This window comes from Eublepharis macularius, chromosome 5 (genome assembly GCF_028583425.1).
Source record: "Eublepharis macularius isolate TG4126 chromosome 5, MPM_Emac_v1.0, whole genome shotgun sequence".
Taxonomy (NCBI): domain Eukaryota; kingdom Metazoa; phylum Chordata; class Lepidosauria; order Squamata; family Eublepharidae; genus Eublepharis; species Eublepharis macularius.
The window spans coordinates 40950475-40972406 of NC_072794.1; the positions used below are offsets into that span (position 1 = coordinate 40950475).

General features: G+C 48.9%; 1 protein-coding gene across 1 annotated transcript in view; it reads right to left on the reverse strand.

The window, feature by feature from the left end:
• Positions 1–21932, reverse strand: part of LOC129330315 (complement factor H-like) — a 69163-nt gene that overhangs the window by 6743 nt on the left and 40488 nt on the right. The window contains exons 10-11 of the mRNA XM_054980346.1: positions 11760–11942; positions 9298–9481 (exon numbers count right to left, since the gene is read on the reverse strand). Coding sequence (XP_054836321.1) covers positions 9298–9481; positions 11760–11942 — 367 coding nt within the window. The remainder of the gene's footprint in view (positions 1–9297; positions 9482–11759; positions 11943–21932) is intronic.

Here is a 21932-nt window from a genome sequence, read left to right on the forward strand (position 1 = left end):
CCGCTCTGGAAGGAGGGAGGCAGATCCAATTCCACCCTCCTCCCATATTTGGGGTTGGCTGGGTGGGGGCAGAGCAAGAGCCTTAGAGGCTGCGCTGCCCTCGCCCAGTTGCAGTTGCTTTAGTTGTTCGGAGCGAGCTGTCGTCTCGTCCGAGCAACTGAGGCCTTTCCGAAGGGCTGAGCACGGAGGCCTTGCGTGGGCATCGGCGTCGGTAGTGGCGGCAGGCCTGCAGCCATCAGGAGGACTCCTTTACGGAAGGAGGCTGGGTTGACGGGCTGTGGGTCGCCCGCTTGTGCAGCAGCGCAGAGGCAGCTGCGGAGCGTGGTGTTTTCTCTCCGCGGCTATTGTGGAGCCCCCCCCCTTTTTTTACTTTGCGGCTGGCGGTTCAGGGGTGGTTGGGCTTAGCGGGGGTGTGGTGCCTTTCTCCCAGTTGGGGGGGCGACTCCTTCCTCCCGGTTCTGCCCCTCTCAGGGTTTGGGGCTGAGCGGCGGCGCACCTTTTTCCCCACCGCTTTTGCGACCGGGCGGCGTGTCTGCTGGCATGGTTTCACCTGTGGGCCTGCCTTATTTTTGTCACCCCTTCCAGCGGGGGGCAGGGAACGGTTAGTGGGGCCCTTGCGCCATTGCAGCTGCACGGCCCGGGCGTTTGTGTGGCCTCGCCAGTTTTGGCCTAAAAGGGGCTGGCCAGTCGTGGGCCTTCCTTTTCCTCTGGCCTCTGGGGCTTTTTGCTGGGTGGTGATTCAGCGGCTGCATAGGGGTGGGGGACAGAGCTATTCTCCCAGTCACTCCCACCCTACTGGTATTTTGCCAAGGGGGTAAAGTGTGGCCAGGTGACCTTGGGGCAGGCTGTTCTAGCGGGTTGCCGTGCGCTCCCCTTGGGAGTTAGCTCTCCTGTTCCCTGGTGTTAGGAGGCCATTTGGTGGGACCTTGGGGTAGCGGCAGCCATTTTGTTGCCTGGGCGCCTGGGTGGCTGGAGTGGAATTTCAGCTGGGCTGTGTTGTTTTCTTTGACCATGCCTCCTAAGAAAGGCAAGGAGGCCCTTAAGGGGAAGCAGCCTGTTAAGAAGGCTGCTCCCAAGCAGCCTTATGCTGAATTATCTTCTTCAGATGAGGAGGCAGCTTTGGATCAGGGGGATGTTTTGAGGCGCCTGGTGGCACTCGAACAATCCAAGAGAATGGCTGGAGGGCTGTCTCAGGGGCCAGTTTGGTGTGGCCTATGAGACGTGCCTCGAGAAATGCTGCTAACAGAAATCTTACGTTGTCTGTCTCTCCTAGAAGGGGCGGCGGGAGCTTCTGCAGGTGAAGGTAGCGGTGGAACCGCAGCAGCCGTCGGGGAGCACCGGGAGTCAATGGCAGAGCAGGAACAGGACTGGCCTGAGGAATCATCTCCTGTTGCAGTGGCGGTGGAGCCGGTGGATGCCGTTGGTAAGGACTCCGCACCACACTTTGCAGGTTCCTGGCCTTGGGGACCGTGGGGGCAGGCAGTAGCTAGCACGACCCCTGGGATTGCTCAGAGTAGTTTTCCTCCCCTTGTGGGTTCGCCGGTTGGAGGCAGTCAGTCTGCCTGGGCAGGTCAAGGTTCTGGGGCAGTCTCCCCACAGGTGTCCTCAGCCCCTACATCGTGCGGTAGTGGCAGAATGCCTCCTTTTCCTGGTTTTCCAATGGCTTGGCCTGGTTATCCTGGGCCCCCTTGGGGGTTTTACCCATATCCAGCGCTAGCCTATGGTCAGGTTCCCTTTAATGCCATGCCGTTTGGGGACACGGTGTTACCTCTAGGCGACCACTTAACGCAGGCCACTAGAGACAAAATCTTGAAGGGAGAGTACGTGGATCTCTTCTCTCTGCTCTTTCGCGAGCTGGAGAAGAAAGATAAAGACAACATGGATGATAGGGACAAGGAGCGCTTGAAACGGAGGCGCGTGGATAGGACCTGGAATAACTGGTTGCCCGGCTTCTTAATATATGCGGGGGTTATAGCCAGGGCGCAGCCCAGTCGGGCAGCTCAGCTGTTTCAGTATTTGGATATTATCTTTAAGGGGTATACAGGTTTTCTGGGCGGAGCATGGATGCAATACGACGAAGAGTTTCGTATGAGAGCAGCCATGAACCCCGCTCTGCCATGGGACCGAGTACACCAGGAGTTGTGGCTGCAGGTTATGTCTCCTGACAAGCCAAACACAGGCGATAGATCTGACAGTGGGCATGTCGTACACCGTGCTTCGCAGGCTTCTACTTCCCGCAGTGCTGCGGGTCAGTTGGTTCAACCCCAACTGTTATGTTGGGAGTTTGCCTACAAAGGATCATGTGCCTGAAAGCCATGCCGGTTTAGGCATGAGTGTCCCTCTTGCGCAGGCTCGCACCCTTATAATGCCTGTTCAAGGGTTAAGCAGGGATGGAGCGGCAAGAAGCCTGGATGGGTTGGTTCAGTAGGTCAGCAAGCCCCTGGTAAAGGGTCCCAGCCCGGTAAGACTGAGGGTCCTTAAGCAGTTGTTGCTTGGGTACCCTAAGCGGGCGGACGCAGTTTATTTGTTTCAGGGTTTTAAGGAAGGTTTTCGCATTCCGGTGTGTGGCACACGGGTGCCTTTTATGGCGGACAATTTGCGTTCTGTGCAAGGGAAAGAGGACATAGTTAAGGCAAAGATCCAAAAGGAATGTGCTGAGGGGCGGGTGTTGGGGCCGTTTGCGGCCCCTCCGACCCATAGATTCAGAGTTTCCCCTTTGGGAGTGGTGCCCAAGAAGGCGGCCGGTGAGTACCGCCTTATTCACCACCTGTCATTTCCCAAGGGGGAATCGGTGAACGATGCCATACCTGTACATTTATGTTCTGTCAGGTACACTTCGTTTGACCAGGCCGTTAGAGTGGTTCGCAGGAACGGGGTGGGGGCTGAGATGGCGAAATGCGACATCAAGTCTGCATTTCGCCTTCTCCCCGTACACCCCGATGATTTTGAGCTCTTTGGGTTTTCTTTTGAAGGCGGGTACTATATGGATAGGGCCCTGCCAATGGGCTGTTCAATATCCTGTGCGGCCTTTGAATGTTTTAGTTCTTTCCTGGAGTGGGAGGTACAGTGCCGTGTGCATAGTCACAACACGGCGCATTATTTAGATGATTTCCTTTTTGTGGGGCCAGCGGGGTCGGGACAGTGCGCCAGGCTTATGGCCACGTTTATGGAACTGGCCGGTGAGTTGGGGGTCCCCTTGGCACACGAGAAGACCGAGGGGCCTTCCACGGTCTTGACTTTTCTTGGGATTGAGTTGGACACTGTCCAACAGTCCCTGCATTTGCCGATGGAAAAGGTTAGTGAGATTAAGTCCTTGGTGCATGCCTTTATGCGCCAGGGTACCTTAATTTTGCCTGCAAGGCAGTTTCCCCAGGGCGGGCCTTTTTGCGTCGATTGTGTGACTCTATGTCCCAGTTACGAACCCCTCATCATAGGTTGCGGGTGACTCAGGGCACGCAGGAGGATCTGGCTGTATGGGAGGCCTTCCTCACTGACTTTAATGGGGTTACCCTCTGGCGCGAAGTATTATTACTTGAGGCTGAGCTTCAAGTTACATCAGACGCATCAGGATCTACGGGCTTTGGGGTATATTTCCGTAGGCACTGGTGCGCGGAGCAGTGGCCTCTGGATTGGCTGGCTTCTGCAGTGGTGCGGGACCTCACCTTTTTGGAATTTTTTCCCATCTTGGTGGCGGTTCATTTGTGGGGTCCAGAGCTGGCTAACCACACGGTTCATTTCTGGTGCGACAATCAGGCTGTAGTACAGGTGGTCAACTCTTTGACCTCCAAGTCGCCCAGGGTTATGCGGTTAGTGAGGGCGTTTACTTTGCTTTGCCGCCGTCAGAATATTTTATTTAGGGCCAAACACGTTCCGGGGGTTGACAATGGTGTGGCAGACGCTTTGTCTCACCTACAGATGGAGCGTTTTTGGCAACTGGCTCCAGAGGCTGATCGGCAACCGGCGCGGATGCCACCGGAGCTGTGGCAGCTTGGGAGGTTGAAGCATATCGGGCCATTCACTTAGCCATCGCACCTAGCACGCGAAGAGCATACAGGAGAGCGGTAAGCCAGTTAGGGGAATTTAGGAAGATGGCGGGTATGAAAGACAGCTGGCCAGTGCCGATTGAGCATGTTATTCAATTTTGTGTATGGCAGAAGGGCAGGGGGATGGCAGTCAAGTCCCTTCGTGGGCAGTTAGCGGCTTTGGCCTTCGTCAGCAAGGCCCGGGGATTGCCTGAGGCTACGGGTGATTTCTGGGTGCGGAAGATGCTAGAAGGTTGGGCCAGGGAAGGGACTGCTTGTGTCGATTCTCAAGAGCCCATCTCCCCGGCGGTCGTTCGGGGCCTTCTGGCTTCCTGGAAGGACATTTGTTCTTCCAGGTATGAGGCCACGCTTTTCCATGCGGCTGCTTTGACGGCCTTTTTGGGGGCGTTACGGGTGAGCGAGTTCGTCGTTCAGTCAGGCAAGGACACTTCTGGTCGGGCCTTGATGGCTAGTGACCTGAAGTTTGCAGGGGATACGGTCGGGCTTACCATCCGTTGGTCTAAGACAGACCAACGGCGGAGGGGTGCGGTGGTACAGTTAGGCTCCTGCAAGGATGCAAACTTGTGCCCAGTTAAGGCCCTGCATGCGTACTGGAATGTACGAGGAGCGGCGGAGGGTGTGCTGTTTTTGCACCAGGATGGCACGCCTTTGACTCGATACCAGTTTTGGGCGGTGACGAAGCGTGCTTTGTCTAAGTTAGGTTTGCATGGTGTTAATTTTGGCACCCATTCCTTTAGAATTGGGGCGGCGTCTACAGCCGCAGCCATGGGTTATTCAGCACAGGCGATTCAGTGGGAGGGCAGGTGGAAATCTTCTGCCTATTGTTCCTACGTGCGTCCTCTACCTCAAGTTTGAATGTTACTAATTGATTGTTTTCTTAGGTCCGGTGTTGCGTGTTCACAAGCAGAGGATCCTGATCTGTGGACACAGTTTTGTTTTTTGGGTGGCCCATCAAGCGAGACGGATGTCTGTTGGGTCCCAGTTGGGGCTGAGTGAAGGGGCCGTGGTTGAATGGCGGGGGCGACGCGGCCTCCGATGGTCCGGCCTGTTGCCTTTGTTGTTTGGAGTGGGGCAGGGTGAGCCCCCCCATATCCTTGTTATACGTTTGAGCGGCAACGATCTTGGAATGATGCAGGGTAAGGCCCTGTCGGCTCAGGCTCAGTCGGACCTGTGCCTTATTACGGCGCATTGGCCAGGGGTGCTGATCATGTGGTCAGCCATGATTCCCCATTTGGTATGGAGGGAGGCGGAGAGCCGCCAAGCCATTGAGCGAGCTAGAATGAAGGCCAATCGGGCCATTCAGAAGGCTTTGGAGGAGGGGTTGGGTGTCTACTTGTCTCACCCCAGGATCAGGGCTGACTTTCCCGGCCTCTACAGAGGTGATGGGGTGCACCTATCCGAAGCGGGCAACCAGATTTTTCTGGATCACTTGCGGCAAGGGCTCCGGTTAGCCTTAGGCTACCAGTGGGGCGCCACAGCCTAAGCAGAGGCTTGGCCCTGGCATTGGCAGGTTTGGGGCAGATAGGGTGCGGGTCGGTGAGCACCCTTGGCACTTCCCCATTAGTGGGAAGAGGGGCCTGCCTGGGGGCCTGGTACTGCTTTGACGGCTGCCAGAGGCAGGGCAGGCTGCCTTTGGAAACCCCCACTTGCGAGTCCTTCCCTCACTGCTATACGGCTGAGGTGTTAGGAGCTTAAGAGGGGGGTGACCACGTTGCCTGGCCGGCTGGGTCCGCACCATCCAGTGGAGGGGTCGCACCCGGGGCTTTGGGGCTCGCCCAGACAGGTCAAGGTGGTGGTCTGTGGTGACCCCATGGCTTGACCTGTACCGCTGTAGGCCCTTGCCGCTGTTGATATCATTGTTTGTATATAGTTAATAAAGTGGCCCTTAGATCCAACTTGGTGTCTGCCTCTTCATTCTGACTAGGGGGGCAATAAAGTTGGTTAGTCTTAAAGGTGCTACTGGATTCTTTAAAAAGGTAAAAGTAGTCCCCTGTGCAAGCACAGAGTCATTATGACCCATGGGGGGACGTCGTATCACGATGTTTTCTTGGCAGACTTTTTAAAGGATGGTTTGCCATTGCCTTCCCCAGTCATCTACACTTTACACCCCCAGGAAACTGTGTACTCATTTTACCACCCTCGGAAGAATGGAAGGCTGAGTCAACCTTGAGCCGGCTACTTGAACGCAGCTTCCACCAGGATTGAACTCAGGTTGTGAGCAGTACTGCAGCTTACCACTCTGCACCACGGGGCACTTCTCACTGGACTCTTTACTGGAGAAATAAATGCCCATGTCCCATATTTCAAGGGACTGAGAACCTTACAACTTTATCAATATTTGAACTTATGGCATATAGATCAATCATTTATTATGGTCAAAGACCAGCAACAAATGGCATATAGATGCCAATTGTGTATGGACTTATTTTTAGATATTTAGAAAACTTTTATAGATGCTTGTGTGTAGACCTGCCACTATTGTTGACATGATTTTGTTTTAATTTTTTTTAAAATATTTTTTTTTAAAAATTGAAAAATTTAAATTGCTTAGTGGCGTTTGGGGTGGAAAGAAGATCTGTGGCTTGTTGTTCTAGTCTGGCCTTGTCCAGTTTATCTGCCTGACTCCCAAAGGTGAGTATGTTCATCTTAACTGATTCTGAGTACGTGCGAATATGAGAATTTTTTTTTACTGTGCAGGCAAAAAACCAGCAAATACATTAAAAATGTAGCTGTTTCTTAATGAGGCATGATGACTCTGGGAAATACATAATCCAACCAAGCAAGCATACTGTGAGGATGTGCCATTGGCCAGCTATTCAACAAGCAACAATGCTGAAGGCCGCCATAGTGCAGCTGTAGCATTACTTGAAATACTGCTTGTTTTGAATAGTGAACAAATTATTTATTTATTTAAAACATGTACACGCCTGCCTTTCTCTCAGAACACTTGGCCTCAATGCAGGTAACAAAAATAAAACCAGTTCATAAATGCAACTCTAAAAACCCCAAAATTAAAACAATAATCAGAAAAAAACTTAAAATTAAAGGAACCAACAAAGCAATCATCTTAAGGTAGAAAATGCTCTTTTAAACAGTTCTATTTTACTAGCCCTTTAAAACTACAAGAGAGGTCTTGGAAATTCCTCTGGATGACTCTTCTACAACATTGAGGCAACTACAGAAAATTCCATGCAGCAGAACATACCCTTGCAGGGATCTAAACGGCCAGAGCACATTGCTGGGCAAAGCTGCTCCACAGGCTCATATCTGGAGGGACTATGAAGAGCTTTAAAGATAAGCAATATGTTCTAAATAGCTGGTCCCAATTGTTGGTGGGCTGCTGTATTTTGCACCAATTGCAGTTTCTAAACCATATTCAAAGGCAGCTCCACATAGAACATGCTGAAATAGTCAACCCTTGAAATTAATGTTGCATGGATCAGCCTGGCCATCAGGGGTGTACATAACGGGAAAAACAAGCCAAAGAGAGAAATCACTGCCTTGTTAAAGCGACTTCTGAAACAGTAGAACAAAATCTAAAAATGAGGTTTTAATAACTAGCCTACCCCCCTACTCCACCAAAAAGTTTTGTGTGTTTTGTTTACATTCTTGTGCAGTGTCTGCACAGGCAGACTAGGCAGTGGCGGATCATCTGGCAGCATCTTGTTTTCCTTTACAGAAAGTCTGCCTGCACTCATCATGCAACCAATTGGATCCAAAGCAGAGAGTCTGAGCCCTTAGTGTTAACTTCATCAGCACGAAGGGGATGTGCACAGCATGCATGAGTGCAATTTTTCTTTAGTGCTTCCTGGTCAACAGCATTGGCATCGAGTGGTTCATAGGGATCAAAGCACAAACGGTTTGTTTTGTACTGGGGAGGACAGCAGCAGATGGTATGGTTTCATCGGTGCCAGTGTTACTATCATTCCTTTCTGTGGGTTTTTACACACAATGCAAGGGAGGGCTGGCAACATCCATGTAGATGTGCACACGTGGGAGAGGTCAACTTCAGCCTCTGAGCCCCTGACTTCCACAAAAGCTCATGTGATGCAGATTAGGGTGAAAATGGGAAAGAAAGGGCAATTACTAAAGCAGAGCCACTCTGAAATGGTCCCAGGCATGTGAAGCTAGTTGATGTCCGTTCAGTGGCCTGCTGCTGCTGCTTTCCTTCACTTAGTTGCCGCGTTGCTAGCGCCACCGTTGTGACTAAAGAAGTTCTCCAAAGATAGCAAGTCAAGGATCAACAGAAGGAATTTCACCTTGCCCAGAAAGCCTTCTGGCTTTTGGGTCTTTTCTGATTAAAACTGTTAACCCTGGGTTAAATGATGCAGAGGTAGCAGGTGTATCCACAAGCACACCCACATCTTTCTTGAGCAGTATTCCATGTGGAAGAATCGATCTGCTCAGATTTTTTATTTTCAACCATACCAACAGGATTATCTCTTTGAGCTGTGCCTGCCATTGTTTCTTCTTTGTTTTCATTCAATTCTTGGTTACTAGTTTTAGTCAGAGAGGGAGACTGGCAGCCAGCAACCTGCCCAATCTCTCACTGTTACTACTAAAAAATAAGAGGGAAAAGGGCCACCCTTCCTTCCTCTACTTCACTTCCTGTGAAGGAAAAAAACAACATCTAGCATTCCTTTTCTGTGTGGTTTTTGTTTTCAATAGTTTTTAATGTTGTAAACTGCTTTGTGCCTTGTTCAAGAGAGAGAAAGTGTAAAGATCTTAAAAAATTAATAAAAACAAAATAAATAAATTTTGCACATGATGCAAGGAAAGACTGGAGGTGTATCTAAGCAGTGAGTCCTGTGCTGCTGAAAAGCGGATTAAGGAACTGAAGGAATGTTGATGTGTCTTTGGTAAGTTCCAGATCTATAAAGTATTTGAATCCTTCCTTTCCTCCCAAAAGCTCAGAACTGCATACATGGTTTACCAGCTTATTCACACCTCCATTTTTTGCTCACAACCTGTGTGCTCCATTAGGATGAGAATGACTGGCCCCAGATCAGCCAACCAAGATAAGTAATGGCTGAATGTATAAATGTCTTCCCAGTTCAATATTTATTCCACTTCACCATATTGGATTTTTAGTCCTATTATTCATCATGTTTGATGGATAGTTGACACCAAATCACTTCTTAAACTTTTGTTACTTAGTGTTCCAAGTTGTGGGCTGATTCAATTGATTTTCAACCCTGTTTTCCTTGTAGTGCTGTATAAACAACACAGAATTTCCCAGTCTTTGAACTACTTATGGACACACTCTGGCTTCGGTGTCCATCCTTCTCTACGACACTGAGTCTCTCCCTCTTCATGTCCTTCTGGAGTCGTGAAACCAATTCGACAGCTGTATCTTGTTCTCTCATTGAGAGCAAACTGGTCCTTTTGGTCAGTGAAAAAGCCATTAGGTAGAGAATCTCTTTGACAGGTAGGTATTTCTAATGGAGACAAAAGGAGACTGTTTAATAGTTTAAATAATAGTTTAAGAACTGTATTACTAAATCAAATTCAAACTCCATTTAATCCAGTACGCTTCATACATTATAGCCTTATAGAACCTGTGCTAGAAGCTATATCACACCACTTCTACCTCACAACTTTAAATCTTCTTTCACTTTAGCCTTTCCATTGAAAAACTTCATATACAATTGGTAAATTATATAGTGAATAACAAGATTATTTACAGTTCAATATAAACAATCTTTTTTACTCTATATTGTATATCTAAAAGGAAACCTAGTGTGGGGTTCCCTCAGGTGAGATGTGGGGATCTGCCAAAAACTGGGATCCTCAATGCTTCCAGATAATATATAGGAAGATCAGCCACCATCTCTAGGGTTGCCAGCATCCAGGTGGGGCCTGGTGATCACCTGGAATTCCAACTGATCTCCAGACTACAAAAATCAGTTACCTGGAGAAAACTGCTGCTTTGGAGGGTGGGCTGTATGGCATTATACCCCACTGAGGTTTTTTATATCCCTAAACCCCACTCTCCCAGGCTCTGCCCCCAAAGCTCCAGGAATTTTCAAACCTGGAGTTGGCAACCCTAATCCTTTTTCATCCCCCAAACACACCAGCCAGCCACTATTAGTGCAGCTAGCATCAGGACACTCTGAATTAGGGATGGCAACCCTGGAATGAGAAATTCCTGGAGATTTGGAGGCGGAGCCTGAGGATGGCAAAGTTCAGTGTGGGGAGGGCTCTCAGAGGGGTCTTGATGCCATGTACCAAAGCAGCCTTTTTCTCCAAGGGAGCTGATCTCTCCAAGGGAGAGATTTCTCCAAGGGAGAAGCTGATTTCTCCAAGGGAGCTGATCTCCAAGGGAGCTGATCTATAGAGATCAGTTGCAATTCCAGGAGATCTCCAGGCTCCACCTGAAAGTTCTCTGAAACTTCCAGCTCTTGGTTAAGGTATGGTGATGCTCTTTCCCTTCAGATCTCATCACTTTCTATGGGATGTTAGTTCTACTCACAAAAGTCTTTAAAGGGATACTAGGTTGCATTTAAGAATCTCAGCCTGCAATTCTATGCTTGCTGAGGGCCAAACTACACACTACATTTGACTATAGGCTGGATCAGGGTTTCACTAACCCAACCTGCTTTCTGCACAGCCACATGGCAGCTCAAAAGAACTGACTTACCCAAGTGCTGCAGGGCTTGATTTGAATCAGGACTATGTACCAGGAGAGGAGGGGCTCAACCTCCCACGGCTCTCCTAAGTAAAAATGGCCCTGGGATGCTTTTTTCTCCTGCTGACTCATATCCAAATGTATTGTGTAGTTTGGCCCCGAATGCTGAGGCAGCAGAAGAAAGTGTTCTCTGCTCTTGGAGTAGAGAGAATCAACCTGCAATGGGAAAAGTGTAATTTGCGTGTGTGTAATTTGGTGTTTTTAATTATGAGTGTTTTAAATTTTGAATGCTGTCTATCTTTTGAATGTTTCTATCTGTGTTTTGATCTTCCTAACTGGATGAGTGTGTACTGTGTCCTTACAACTTGCTTGCTGTATTGTTAGCTATCTTGAGTCTGAGGAGATAAGGCAGGATAACAATGTTTTGAACAAGACTGAAAAAAAGGTTGTGGAGAGCAGTGCTTGCTTCACTAGCCTTGGTTCCTTCCACAATATTGTATATCTGCCTCTAACATCTTTGTCCCACACATCCTCCAGTAAGCATGATATGTGTGGTAACGTGATATGCATGGTTTTGCTTACTCCACTTTATCCATACAACAACCCTGTGAGGTAGGTAAGGCTGAAAAAAAGTAACTTACCCAAGGTCCCAGGTGAACCTTGAACCTCACAACTCAGGGCCAAGCTACACATGACAAATGACACTTGAACGGCAAGTGGATTGAGTGGAGGGCAAGTGAACAGGGAGAAATACACTTGCTGTTCAAGTGTCATTCGTCATGTGTAGCTTGGCCCTCAGTGGGTACTTGAATAGGACTCTCTACAGTTCTGATTACAGAGTCTTCATGGTGGCTCTCTCAACATGTTCCTAAAGTGTATATGGACTCAAGAGAGGAGGGTGCGGGAAACAATAGTGGCAGATACCACCCCTCTTTGTGAATGATCGTTTGTGTAAAGAGATATTACATTATCTGTAGCAGTGAGGAAAACAATCACATAATCTAGCTTGTTTAAAGTAGATTAAAATATATAGCATCCAGTTTATTAGATTACATATCATCATGTAAGAGGAGATGAATAAAGCTTACCTCTGGTGATGCACCTTGGAGTGGGTGACCAGCCATTTTTTGTGCACTTGGCTTTTGCTTCCTGATGTTCAGGATAATATCCGGTACCACAAGAAAATGAAATGTCATCGCCTTCTATGAATTTACTCCAATAACCATGAATAAATTTAACATGTGGAAAACTGATTGTATGATCACATTGTTCTAAAGGCAAACAGAATAGGAAGAGTTTTCTAGAAAGGAAATATTCACAACTAGAACTCTGTTAGCAAAACAATTTTAGAAACACACCCTTTAACCTTTATTGAGCAAATGTCATTGCAGAATTTGGGCATTTTTATGGAATGTGCAGGATGGCTGAGGAGGATGAAACAGGAGAGAAAAATGCCCAGACAGGGAAAGAGAAGTCCAGTATGCAGATGCTTCAGCGGCAGCCTCAAGGGGCACAGTCATCACAAGTCAGCCTTTTAAAAATTCTCATGAGAACCTCCCATATCAACATCGGAAAAGATTTTTTTAAGAAAACTCATAATTCAAGGATACTGAATCACCCACCATTAGAGAGACATAAAGGCTCAAGAAAAACCCTAGAAAAAATGGGAAGGAGAGATTTTTCATGAGGACTTTGCGCCCATTTCTTTCAATGGACAAATGAGAAATTTAGAGAGGAAAAATCTCCTATTAGTCAGACCAAACTATGGAACAGAAATGGTGTTGGTGGCTTTTTGAATGTAGACCTAGACTATTTCTCTCTGTGCTCATACTGGGTCTATCAGCAGTCTTTGTCATGGAGAATCATACCATTTTATTGAGACACTTGGAGGAAGGAGTTGGGATTACGGGATGCACCTTGGACTGGCTTAAATTGTTCCTTACCAACAGGACTCAGAGCCAAACTAAAAGTGACGTCTTACACAGGTTGGACACTAGTCGGCTTCCCTCAAGTTTTGATGGGAAATGTAGGCATCCTGGTCTTGCAGCTGTAATGGAGAGCCAAGCTGTAAAACCAGGATGCCTACATTTCCCATCAAAACTTGAGGGAAGCTGACTAGTGTCCAACCTGTGTAAGACGTCACTTGTAGTTTGGCTCTCAGAGGGTCAGTATTAGAGGTCAACAATCACCAGTGCAGGAGTTGTCTTGCGGGGTTCCATGAGGCCTATACTTATCCTTCATGTTGTTCAATCTCTATGTAAAGCCCTTAGGAGAAATCATTCACAGTTTTGGAGCAGGCAGTAATCAATATGCTGATGACACCCAGATGTGTATTTCTTTATCTAAATCACAGGTGATTCCATAGAGATCTTGAATCAGTGCTTAGGTGCTGTGCTTAATTGCCTAAGGAAGAACAAGTTGAATCCTGATAAGATGGAGGTAAATGCTGCTTGGGAAGGCTGAGGCCTTGAATGACACTGTGCTCCCCACTTTCAATGGGATCCAGGTGAGACTCTGATTCAGTTAAAAGCCTAAGGGATATACTGGACCCAGCATTATGATTAGAGAAATGGCTTGGAAATTTTTCATCTCTATATACAGTGTATATGGATATAATGTACAGTGCTGCAAGTTATTGTAGAGTTTTCACTTCTTTTTATAAAAGAAAAAAAACCGGCCATCAAAGGCAAATGAAAGATATAAAAGTTTTCAAACACTCCATTCTTTTCTCTGTTTCTCCTCCTCTCTCTACATCTGAATGTCTGCAGATGGAAGATGAGAAGACAATTCTACCAGCCTCCACAATTCAGGAATAAAGGGGGTCTAAATGGAAAGCTGATAGGAGTTGAGTGCCATATACCCATTCACTCAGGTCATTTAAACAAATAAAATATAAATAATATTTATATTTGATCCTTCTTCTGTTGGTATTTGGCTGGATACAAGCACAGTCTTGCATCTGAAAAACACATTTTTTACAGGTTTCTGCTTATTACAATCTCAGAGAAAAACAGCTTAGTAGATTCATTATCCTTCAGCTAATGTTAAACTTTACAACAACCATGTAAAAGAAGCTCGCAGACTCACTGTGGGCTTTGTTGCTGATGAGGCTGGGGTGTGAGATGAAGGACTATGACTGCCGAAGAGGAGGAGCAGAGAAAGGGATTGCTCCTCCTTGGATCACCTCGTGGTTGCTGTCATTCCAAGGTGACAGCAGCAGGAGCATGATGCTTTCGGGCGCTTCAGGGCAAGGACCTTTTGAACCATCAGGATCCCATCCAGGGAGTACAGGGTGGGCCCCAACTGGAAGGGTGGGCTGCTCGCCTCCAGGCTCATGAGTCACATTCAGCAGCAGCAGGTTTCCCTCCTGGGCATCCGATGGAAGGGGAGTGGCAGAGTGCCTTCCCGATCTCTGGAGTGGGGGGATCGTCTCTGCATGTCCTTGCCTTGGGGTGGGGTGACCCAAAAGCATGCAAGCCTCCCCTGGCTGGGACAGGCCTTCCCATTGGCAACTGGGATAGGGCTTCCCCTTGCGGGGTGTGTGTGTGTGTGTGTGTGTGTGTGTGACCTGGTTGCACACAGACCCTCACAGGCTGGGCCTCGGCTTACCTATCACCCAGGGGCTTGGGGCCCAGGTGCACTCCTGCATCAACAGGCAGGGCCTGCTTCCTTCTTTTGGTGCTGCAGCTGAAGACCTTGTGGACACATGTGGAGAGTGAGCAGCTGGTAGATGCCTTTTCCTCACCGCGCCGCTGCAATGAGTCAGAGCTGCGCTCCTCACTGGTTGGCATGCAAGGGGAACAAGACCTGGATAAAGCCTTCTCCTTAACATACTGCTATGGCAGACTGGCTGGTGTGCGCAGGGAGTGAGCACCAGACAGGATGCCTTTCCTGGACATGACGCAGCAATCAGCCGGAGTCATGGTCCTTGTGTCACTAGGGTGGGACCAGGCTATAGTGGCGGTGCTGAGAAGTCGGACATTGACTTCCTGTTATAGGGGGGCTTGGCACGAACCCTTGGCAGGATGGTGGGTGGCTGAAGGGGGAGGACACACTGTGGCAGGGTGGTGCAAGCCTGCCAAGCCTCCTATCTACTGCAGCAGCATCAGGCTGCTCCATACACTCCTGGTGATAACAGCTCCCAGTCGCAACGGGCACCAGGTGAAGGGAGGGAAGTGGCTATGCTGCCACTCCAATGGCCTGTGCCTTGTCTAGTCACCAGCTCCGTCTCACGATTCATGCTCTGGCACAGTCCTTGATGTGCCACTCACCTTCCTCTTTTGGATGGTGAGTAGAGAGGGTCCAGAGCTGGCACATGGCCTCTACATTGCTGTCCAGGTAAGGGGCAGCTTCTTTTCTCCTCTGGTTGGCCAAGGAGGTCTCTCATATCACAAACTGCCTGATCCCCTTTTCAAAGCCTGTAGAGGGCAGGGATCAAGCTGTTCTTCTGCATCTGCCATGCAGATTAGATTGGAAGACCTACATATGCCTTGAAGTCTTCTTTAAAGAATCCTGCCATTTCCAGATTGGAGCACCAAACCTCGGAGAATCATGAAGAACAACAAGCAAAGACAAATATTGTGAATCCTAATGAAGCAACTCACTACAATCAATTTCTCAATTATTTCATAGTTTAGCCAGCAAGTACACTCACAATGATCCTATTATTTTTATTTTGACAGTGTAATTCTTCAATTGTAATTCTACGCAGACCATCTGCACCTATATATAAATACATAAAGTGCTAAGAGTGTATACATATAATAGATGATAATTCCTATGACCAATACATATATTTCACAAGAAATCGTTTGAACCAATTATATAGTTCAGTCCAATAAATTCAACAGGTCATAACAAGGTATAGGTGTGTCTGAGCAGAGTAGAGTCAACCATCTAACAGGCTGACTGGTTCGCTGAAAAGGTCCCATCTTTATCAAAGATGGAGATAGACCGATGAAATTCACATTTCATCAATTTCCAGATTGTATTTCCAGATTGGAGGGCAGAGGCAAAAATTTTTCCAAATGGCAGGTTCCAGCACTTCTTGGCCCCTCCCAAGGCTTTGATTTCTGGTTTGCCCAGCCTTAATGAAGTAGGGGCTTGTTGAAAATGGAATGTGGTGCAATGAGGTTTGGAGAGGGGCCAGAGCATCTGCTTGCTGGCATGAGATCCCAGGATTAATTGCACACTGCTGCAGTTAAAAAAGGATCTTGGATATGCGGAAAGATCCTTTGTTCAATCACCTGCTTCTGTAGTTAGGAATAGAGGTGGACACGGTCCAGAAAATGGACCTAAATTTGACACAGTCCAGCCCAGTTCGTGGTTCGCGAACGCACGGTTCATGGGACTCACTTTTTTCACGAACTTTGGCCTGTTTGGGCTGGTCCATTGGTCCATGGTTCGTGAGTCCAGACATCCTGGCTCCAAACTATCAATTCTCTAGGCAATGGAGGGGATGTCTGCAGACCTTCTGCAGTCCTTAAAAACTTGAAGGCAGCTCTGCCAGAGAGCTCCCATTCTGTTCTGTGAGCAAGGAGAAAGAATTCCCTAGGCAATAGAAAAGTGGACGTTCTGCAGCCATGGCAACACCAATCTTAGCCCCCAAAACATTGATAGGCAGCTCTGCCTGCCAACCAGAGAGCTCCCATTCTTCTCTACGTGAGTGAGGGGGCTCTTCCCTCTAGCCTTTTCTGTTTGATTTTGCTTCATTGCAACTTTTTGGTGCTGCAAGCCAATGTAAGTCAATTGGCATTTGCGACTCCTATTATCTACTGGAAGTTTCCTGGGGGCAGTCACTTTGGGGTTCTGGAACTCGGACGTCCGAAATGCGATTTTGGCAAGACTTGGCAGGTGCATGGAGGAGAGCCTACTGAAGCCAAGCCTAATTTGGCATCTCTGAGTGCAAAGGGGGCAGTCCTCAGGCCCCCAGTAGTGAAGGACCACAGACCGACAAACCGGTCCGTGAAGAGGCTGGTCTGTGAAGTTTGTGGTCCATGGTCCATGAAAATTCCATGGTCTGTGGCATTATCCCGGTCTGTGCCCACCTCTGGTTAGGAAAGATCTTTAAGCCCTGCTGTGCTGCTGCCAGTCAGAGCATGTGGCAAGAAGCGAGGGGACCAGATTAGGGGATTCTTCCTGTGCGTGACCATAGGAACCAGTTCAGTTTCACACCTCAAACATGGAGTATCCAACTGCTTGAGCTGGGCTGCCACTCAGCTCTTTTAGTGGACATTTACAATTATTTCAAACAGAGAACTGCAGGTGCAGCTTGATGAATGGGATGAACAGTCTTCTCCTTGACTTAGCAGGGTCACTGGCCGTTACGTGGCTGATTCATCTGCATGCTAACTCTTCTTCCATCTGGCTCATCCAATAGTCAATAATACAGCAAAATATGACTGCGGAAACAATGAAGTCCTTAAAGTGCACCATGCACAATTAATTTAATTTAATGTATTCAATTTATAGTCCGCCCACCCCACACAAGTGGGCTCAGGGCGGATCACAACAAGAACTTAAAATACTCTACACAATTAATCAACATTGCCATTAAAAACATAAATAGTACATATCATTCAGTTAAAAATATAGTACATCTATATAAGTATAAAAACAGAAAGCATAGCAGCATGTTAGGCACACACCTTTCACCATCTATAGAGCATTTTTCAGCAAAGTATATGAGAGATGGTAAGAGATGTGAGGGCATATAGTTTAACCCCCCATGAGGGGGGGCACTACCGAGCATCAACCATATGCCTGGCAGAACAGCTCCGTCTTGCAGGCCTGGTGAAATGCTAACCGGTTCTGCCAGGCTCTGGTCTTGCAAGACAGAGCGTTCCACCAGGCTGGGGCCAGGGCCAAAAAAGCCGTGGCCCTGGTCGACGCCAGGCGGGCCTCCCTAGGGCAAGGGATCTTTAACAGATGTTTATCGCTCGAGCGAAGGGTCCTCTGGGGCTCATATGGGGAGAGGCGGTCCCACAGATACAACAGTCCCAGTCCACTTAGGGCTTTATAGGTTAATACAAAAACCTTGAACCTGATTTGGTACTCCACTGGTAACCAATGCAGCTGGCGCAATACCGGTGTTATATCTTCCCATATTGGTGTTCCAGCAATAACCCGTGCTGCCGCATTCTGCACCAGCTGTAACCTCCGGATCAGGTTCAAGGGAAGCCCAGCATAGAGTGCGTTACAGTAGTCCAATCTAGAGGTGACCATTGCTTGGACCACTGTAGTCAGGTCACAGGATGATAGATAGGGGGGAAGTTGCCTGGTTTGTCGAATTTAGTAAAAAGAAGACCTGGCAACCGCCGAAACCTGATCCTCTATTGTCAGGGAGGAATCAAGAATCACCCCTAGGCGCCTAACTCTCGGAGCCAGTGTAAGCACTTCCCCATAGAGTATAGGAAGCCGGGGTCCCGAGTCCACATTTCCACGACTCAAGTCTATCATCTTCGAAGGTTTCCGTTTCAGCCAACTTTGTCTCAACCATCCAGCCACGGCTTCAAAAGCACACTCCAGGACATCCGGGGCTGATCCAGGCCATCCGTCCATCAACAGATAAAGCTAGGTGTCATCCACATATTGGTGACACCCAAGCCTGAAACTCCGCACTAACTGGTCGAGGGGGTGCATATAGATATTAAATAATAATGGGGAGAGTATCGCTCCCTGCGGCACACCACATACTAGTGGCCTATGAGACGATAACTTCTCCCCTAGCGCCACCCTCTGTCCCCGATCATGGAGAAAGGAGACTAGCCACTGCAGCGCTATCCCCTGGATCCCCACATCGGCAAGGCAGTGGGTCAAAAGATCGTAGTCAACCGTATCCAATGCTGCTGACAGATCCAATAAAATCAGCAGCACCGATCCGCTCCGATCCAGCTGCCTGCAGAGATCGTCTGTGAGGATGACCAGCAGTGTCTCCACCCCATGTCCTGGGCGGGAACTGGACTGGAAGGGATCTAGGGCCGAGGTCTCCTTCAGGAAATTCTGCAGTTGTTTCTCCACCACTCGCTCAACCACCTTACTCAGAAACGGGAGGTTCGAGACCAGGTGGTAGCTCAGCAAATCGGCGAGATCTAATGATGGTTTCTTCAGAAGAGGCCGTACCACAGCCTCCTTTAAATGCCCTATGAAAAACTCCAGAGCTTAAGGACAAGTTTACAATTGCCTCCAAGGAATCCCGTAGTTCGTCGACACTGGCTTTCACCAGCCACGATGGACACAGGTCCAGGGGGCATGTGGTAGGCCGCACCACCTGCAGAATCCTGTCCACCTCCTCCCCGAAAAGGAAGCTGAAATGATCAAATATCCGCTCCGAAGATGGCCAAGGGGCCTCTAGTTCACATACTGTAACAACTGTAGCCGGTAAGTCGCAGCGGAGAGACAAGATCTTATCAGCAAAAAAGCTCGCAAAAGCCTCACAGCTTATCTCCAAATCCAAATTTTTGTGGTCTCCACCTGATTGGGAGACCAATGAACGCACCACATTAAACAATTTAGCCAGGCGTGAGCTAGCTGATGCAATGGAAGCTGCATAGCATTCCTTCTTCACGGCCTTCACTGCCATCTCATAGGATCTCATAAACAACCTATAAGATGTTCTCGCCTCCTCATCACAAGCTCGCCGCTATATGTGCTCACGTCGTCTTAGTTCCCATTTTTGTCACCGTAGCTCCTCTGTATACCAAGGAGCTCGGTGATTTCAGCAACGAAGAGGATGACGAGGGACAATTTCATTGATGGCCTCGGAGAGCCGGGCCTGCCAGTCCTCCACCAGCACATCCAATGAACTGCTGTGGAGCATCGGTTCCCGCAGGGCATTCTGGAAACCAATTGGATCCATGAGTCTCTGCGGGCAAGCATAAATTTGGTCACCGCCCTTGGGGGGGGGGGTAGCACACCCAGCCGAGCTTCCAGGACCGCATAGTCTGACCATGGCATGAACTCTATTCTGTCCAGAACCACATCCAGTCCCATCCCGAAGATCAAATCCAGCGTGTGGCCCACTTTATGTGTGGGTGCCGATACAAACTGGGAAAGTCCCAGTGTTGCCATGGCTGACACTAGGTCCGCAGCCTGCACAGAAGTGGCATCATTAGCATGGATGTTGAAGTCCCCCAGCACCATCAGCCTAGGGTACACCAAGGCCCACCCCGCAACCACCTCTAACAGGCGCGGCAGGGCATCTGCTGGTGCGCTAGGTGGCCGGTACACCAGACAGACAGCCAAACTTTCCTCGGCACTCCACACCAGTTAATCCAATACTTTCAGTCTTTAATCTAAGAACCAAGTTCACTACAATTACAGTGCAAAGAATGGTAATATAACAAACACAATCAACAGTCGCAGTTACAATTGTTCACATACAATCTTTTCAATGAGAGTCCATTCACCCAAGAAAATCTTAATGATAATAATGTTCACACCAATATTCACACAGAAAGGCCCTCTTGCTTCTCCCAGCACACAGGAAACAGTAATAGGCAGCGGGATGTAACAGTTAGTGTGTAAGACAGCTAACATGATGAATTTGGGTACCCCCGGAGGCTTGGTCAGATAGGAAGCTGATGCTAGGGGGGGAGAGGATGCTACTGAGATATGAGAAAAGATACACAGAGAGAAATAGAGTTGCAGCTGTCAGTTGGCTGTAGTGCTCAGAAGATCCTGAGGTATTAGGCAGCCCCTATAACTCAACACAACCTGGCTTTGCAGCAGGACCAACCTAGGCAATGATCTTTCAATTGTGGCAGACAGCATGCTCCAGAGGGCAAATGATTTTCATAGGAGGGGCCAAGTCTCAGTCAATAGACCAAGGCAGTGCTTGGATACAACCCCTGGTGTTTTCTGTCATGAGGGCCAAGTGAAGTGTTATGTTCCCTCCACTAGGGAACCTGGAAAACAGTTTCCAGTAGGAGCAGGCGGCACTGGCTTGGATGGTCTGGAGTCTGGACCTGATGGCGGGAGATTCTTGGGCCCAGGACACACAACAGCTATTGCTTGGTTTGGGGGGCAGAGCAAGGGGCATCAGAGCCCAGAGAGGCACCAAAGCCCAGTGCACACACATACTCTTATGTGCAGGTGCCGAAGACAGTCCAACACCTCACAATGTGAGGGGGGTGCAGGTCAAGTGTGCTGTACCCCCCCTCTTCTGGGAAGGAGGGCAGTTGGGATGGCATCAAGGGCAATGGTGGGGAACTACACCCTCCTGGGGCAGCGAGTGCTGGATTCCAGTGGGCACACAGAGTGGACCATGCCATGTATGCAAGTTGGCTTGCTGATATCTACCCTTTGGGTAGTGTCATCATGACCGGGATTCGGCTGGGCTGATTTGGGAAGGCTCCAGTCCAGGCTTTCAGAATTTCACACATGGGACCAAGTCCTAACATGTGTGCTGCCATGTAGGATCCAGCATAAGAGCTGCCTATGGGGTGGCCACCAGGTGCCTGGATGGGCGGCTATGGCCTGTTGCTCCTTCCCACATGCTGCACTTTACAGGGATGATTTCCAGTTATAGGGGCTGGGGGAGGCTCCCTGGGTGTGGATGAGGTGGCCCATGGAGGGCCTCAGGTGCCTGAGAAAATGGGGGTTGGTGGACTTGTACCACCACCTTCATATCTGCAAGGGGCAGGCAGATCTGTGGGTGTGGCATGCCTTTTGTGTGTGCTTGGATGGGAGGTGGGGCACCATTCGTGGCCACCATTAAGGAGGGAGACCGATATTAGACAGAACCTCACATTCTTGGAGTCCAGTTTAGCCAGGGGGCAGTGGTGCCTTGGTGGGAGACATTTTGGGCCTACAAGGTCCTATTTGAGGCCACAACCAGGTGGTTGTTTGGATGGTGAGTTCCGAGAGGGTAAGACACTTGGGGCAGAGTTATGTAGTTTGCTCGTATGTTAACATGAAGGTAGTGGCTTGTTATGTTTCAGAAGTGGAGAACAGCATTGTGAATGCCTTGCACTGCTTTCAGAAAGAGAGAGTCCGGTGTTGGCACCACAGTTGGGAGGTGCCTAGAATGCCTTATGGAGGAGCTGGGGGAGCTTGAGAGCAACTTTTCATGCAGGGAGTCTCAAACCCGCTGGCACCAGCCACCTGGTAAGCATACTCAGTGGCAGTCTCTGCCTTCCTGCCTTTTCTGTAAGGGAGGTCTGGATGCGAGACAAGGGCAGTGTCAGAAGGAGTGGTACAGGGATGCCGGGCAGGCCTGCATGGGAAAGGGCACACCCCCTAAGACCATGCGGATCTGCCTG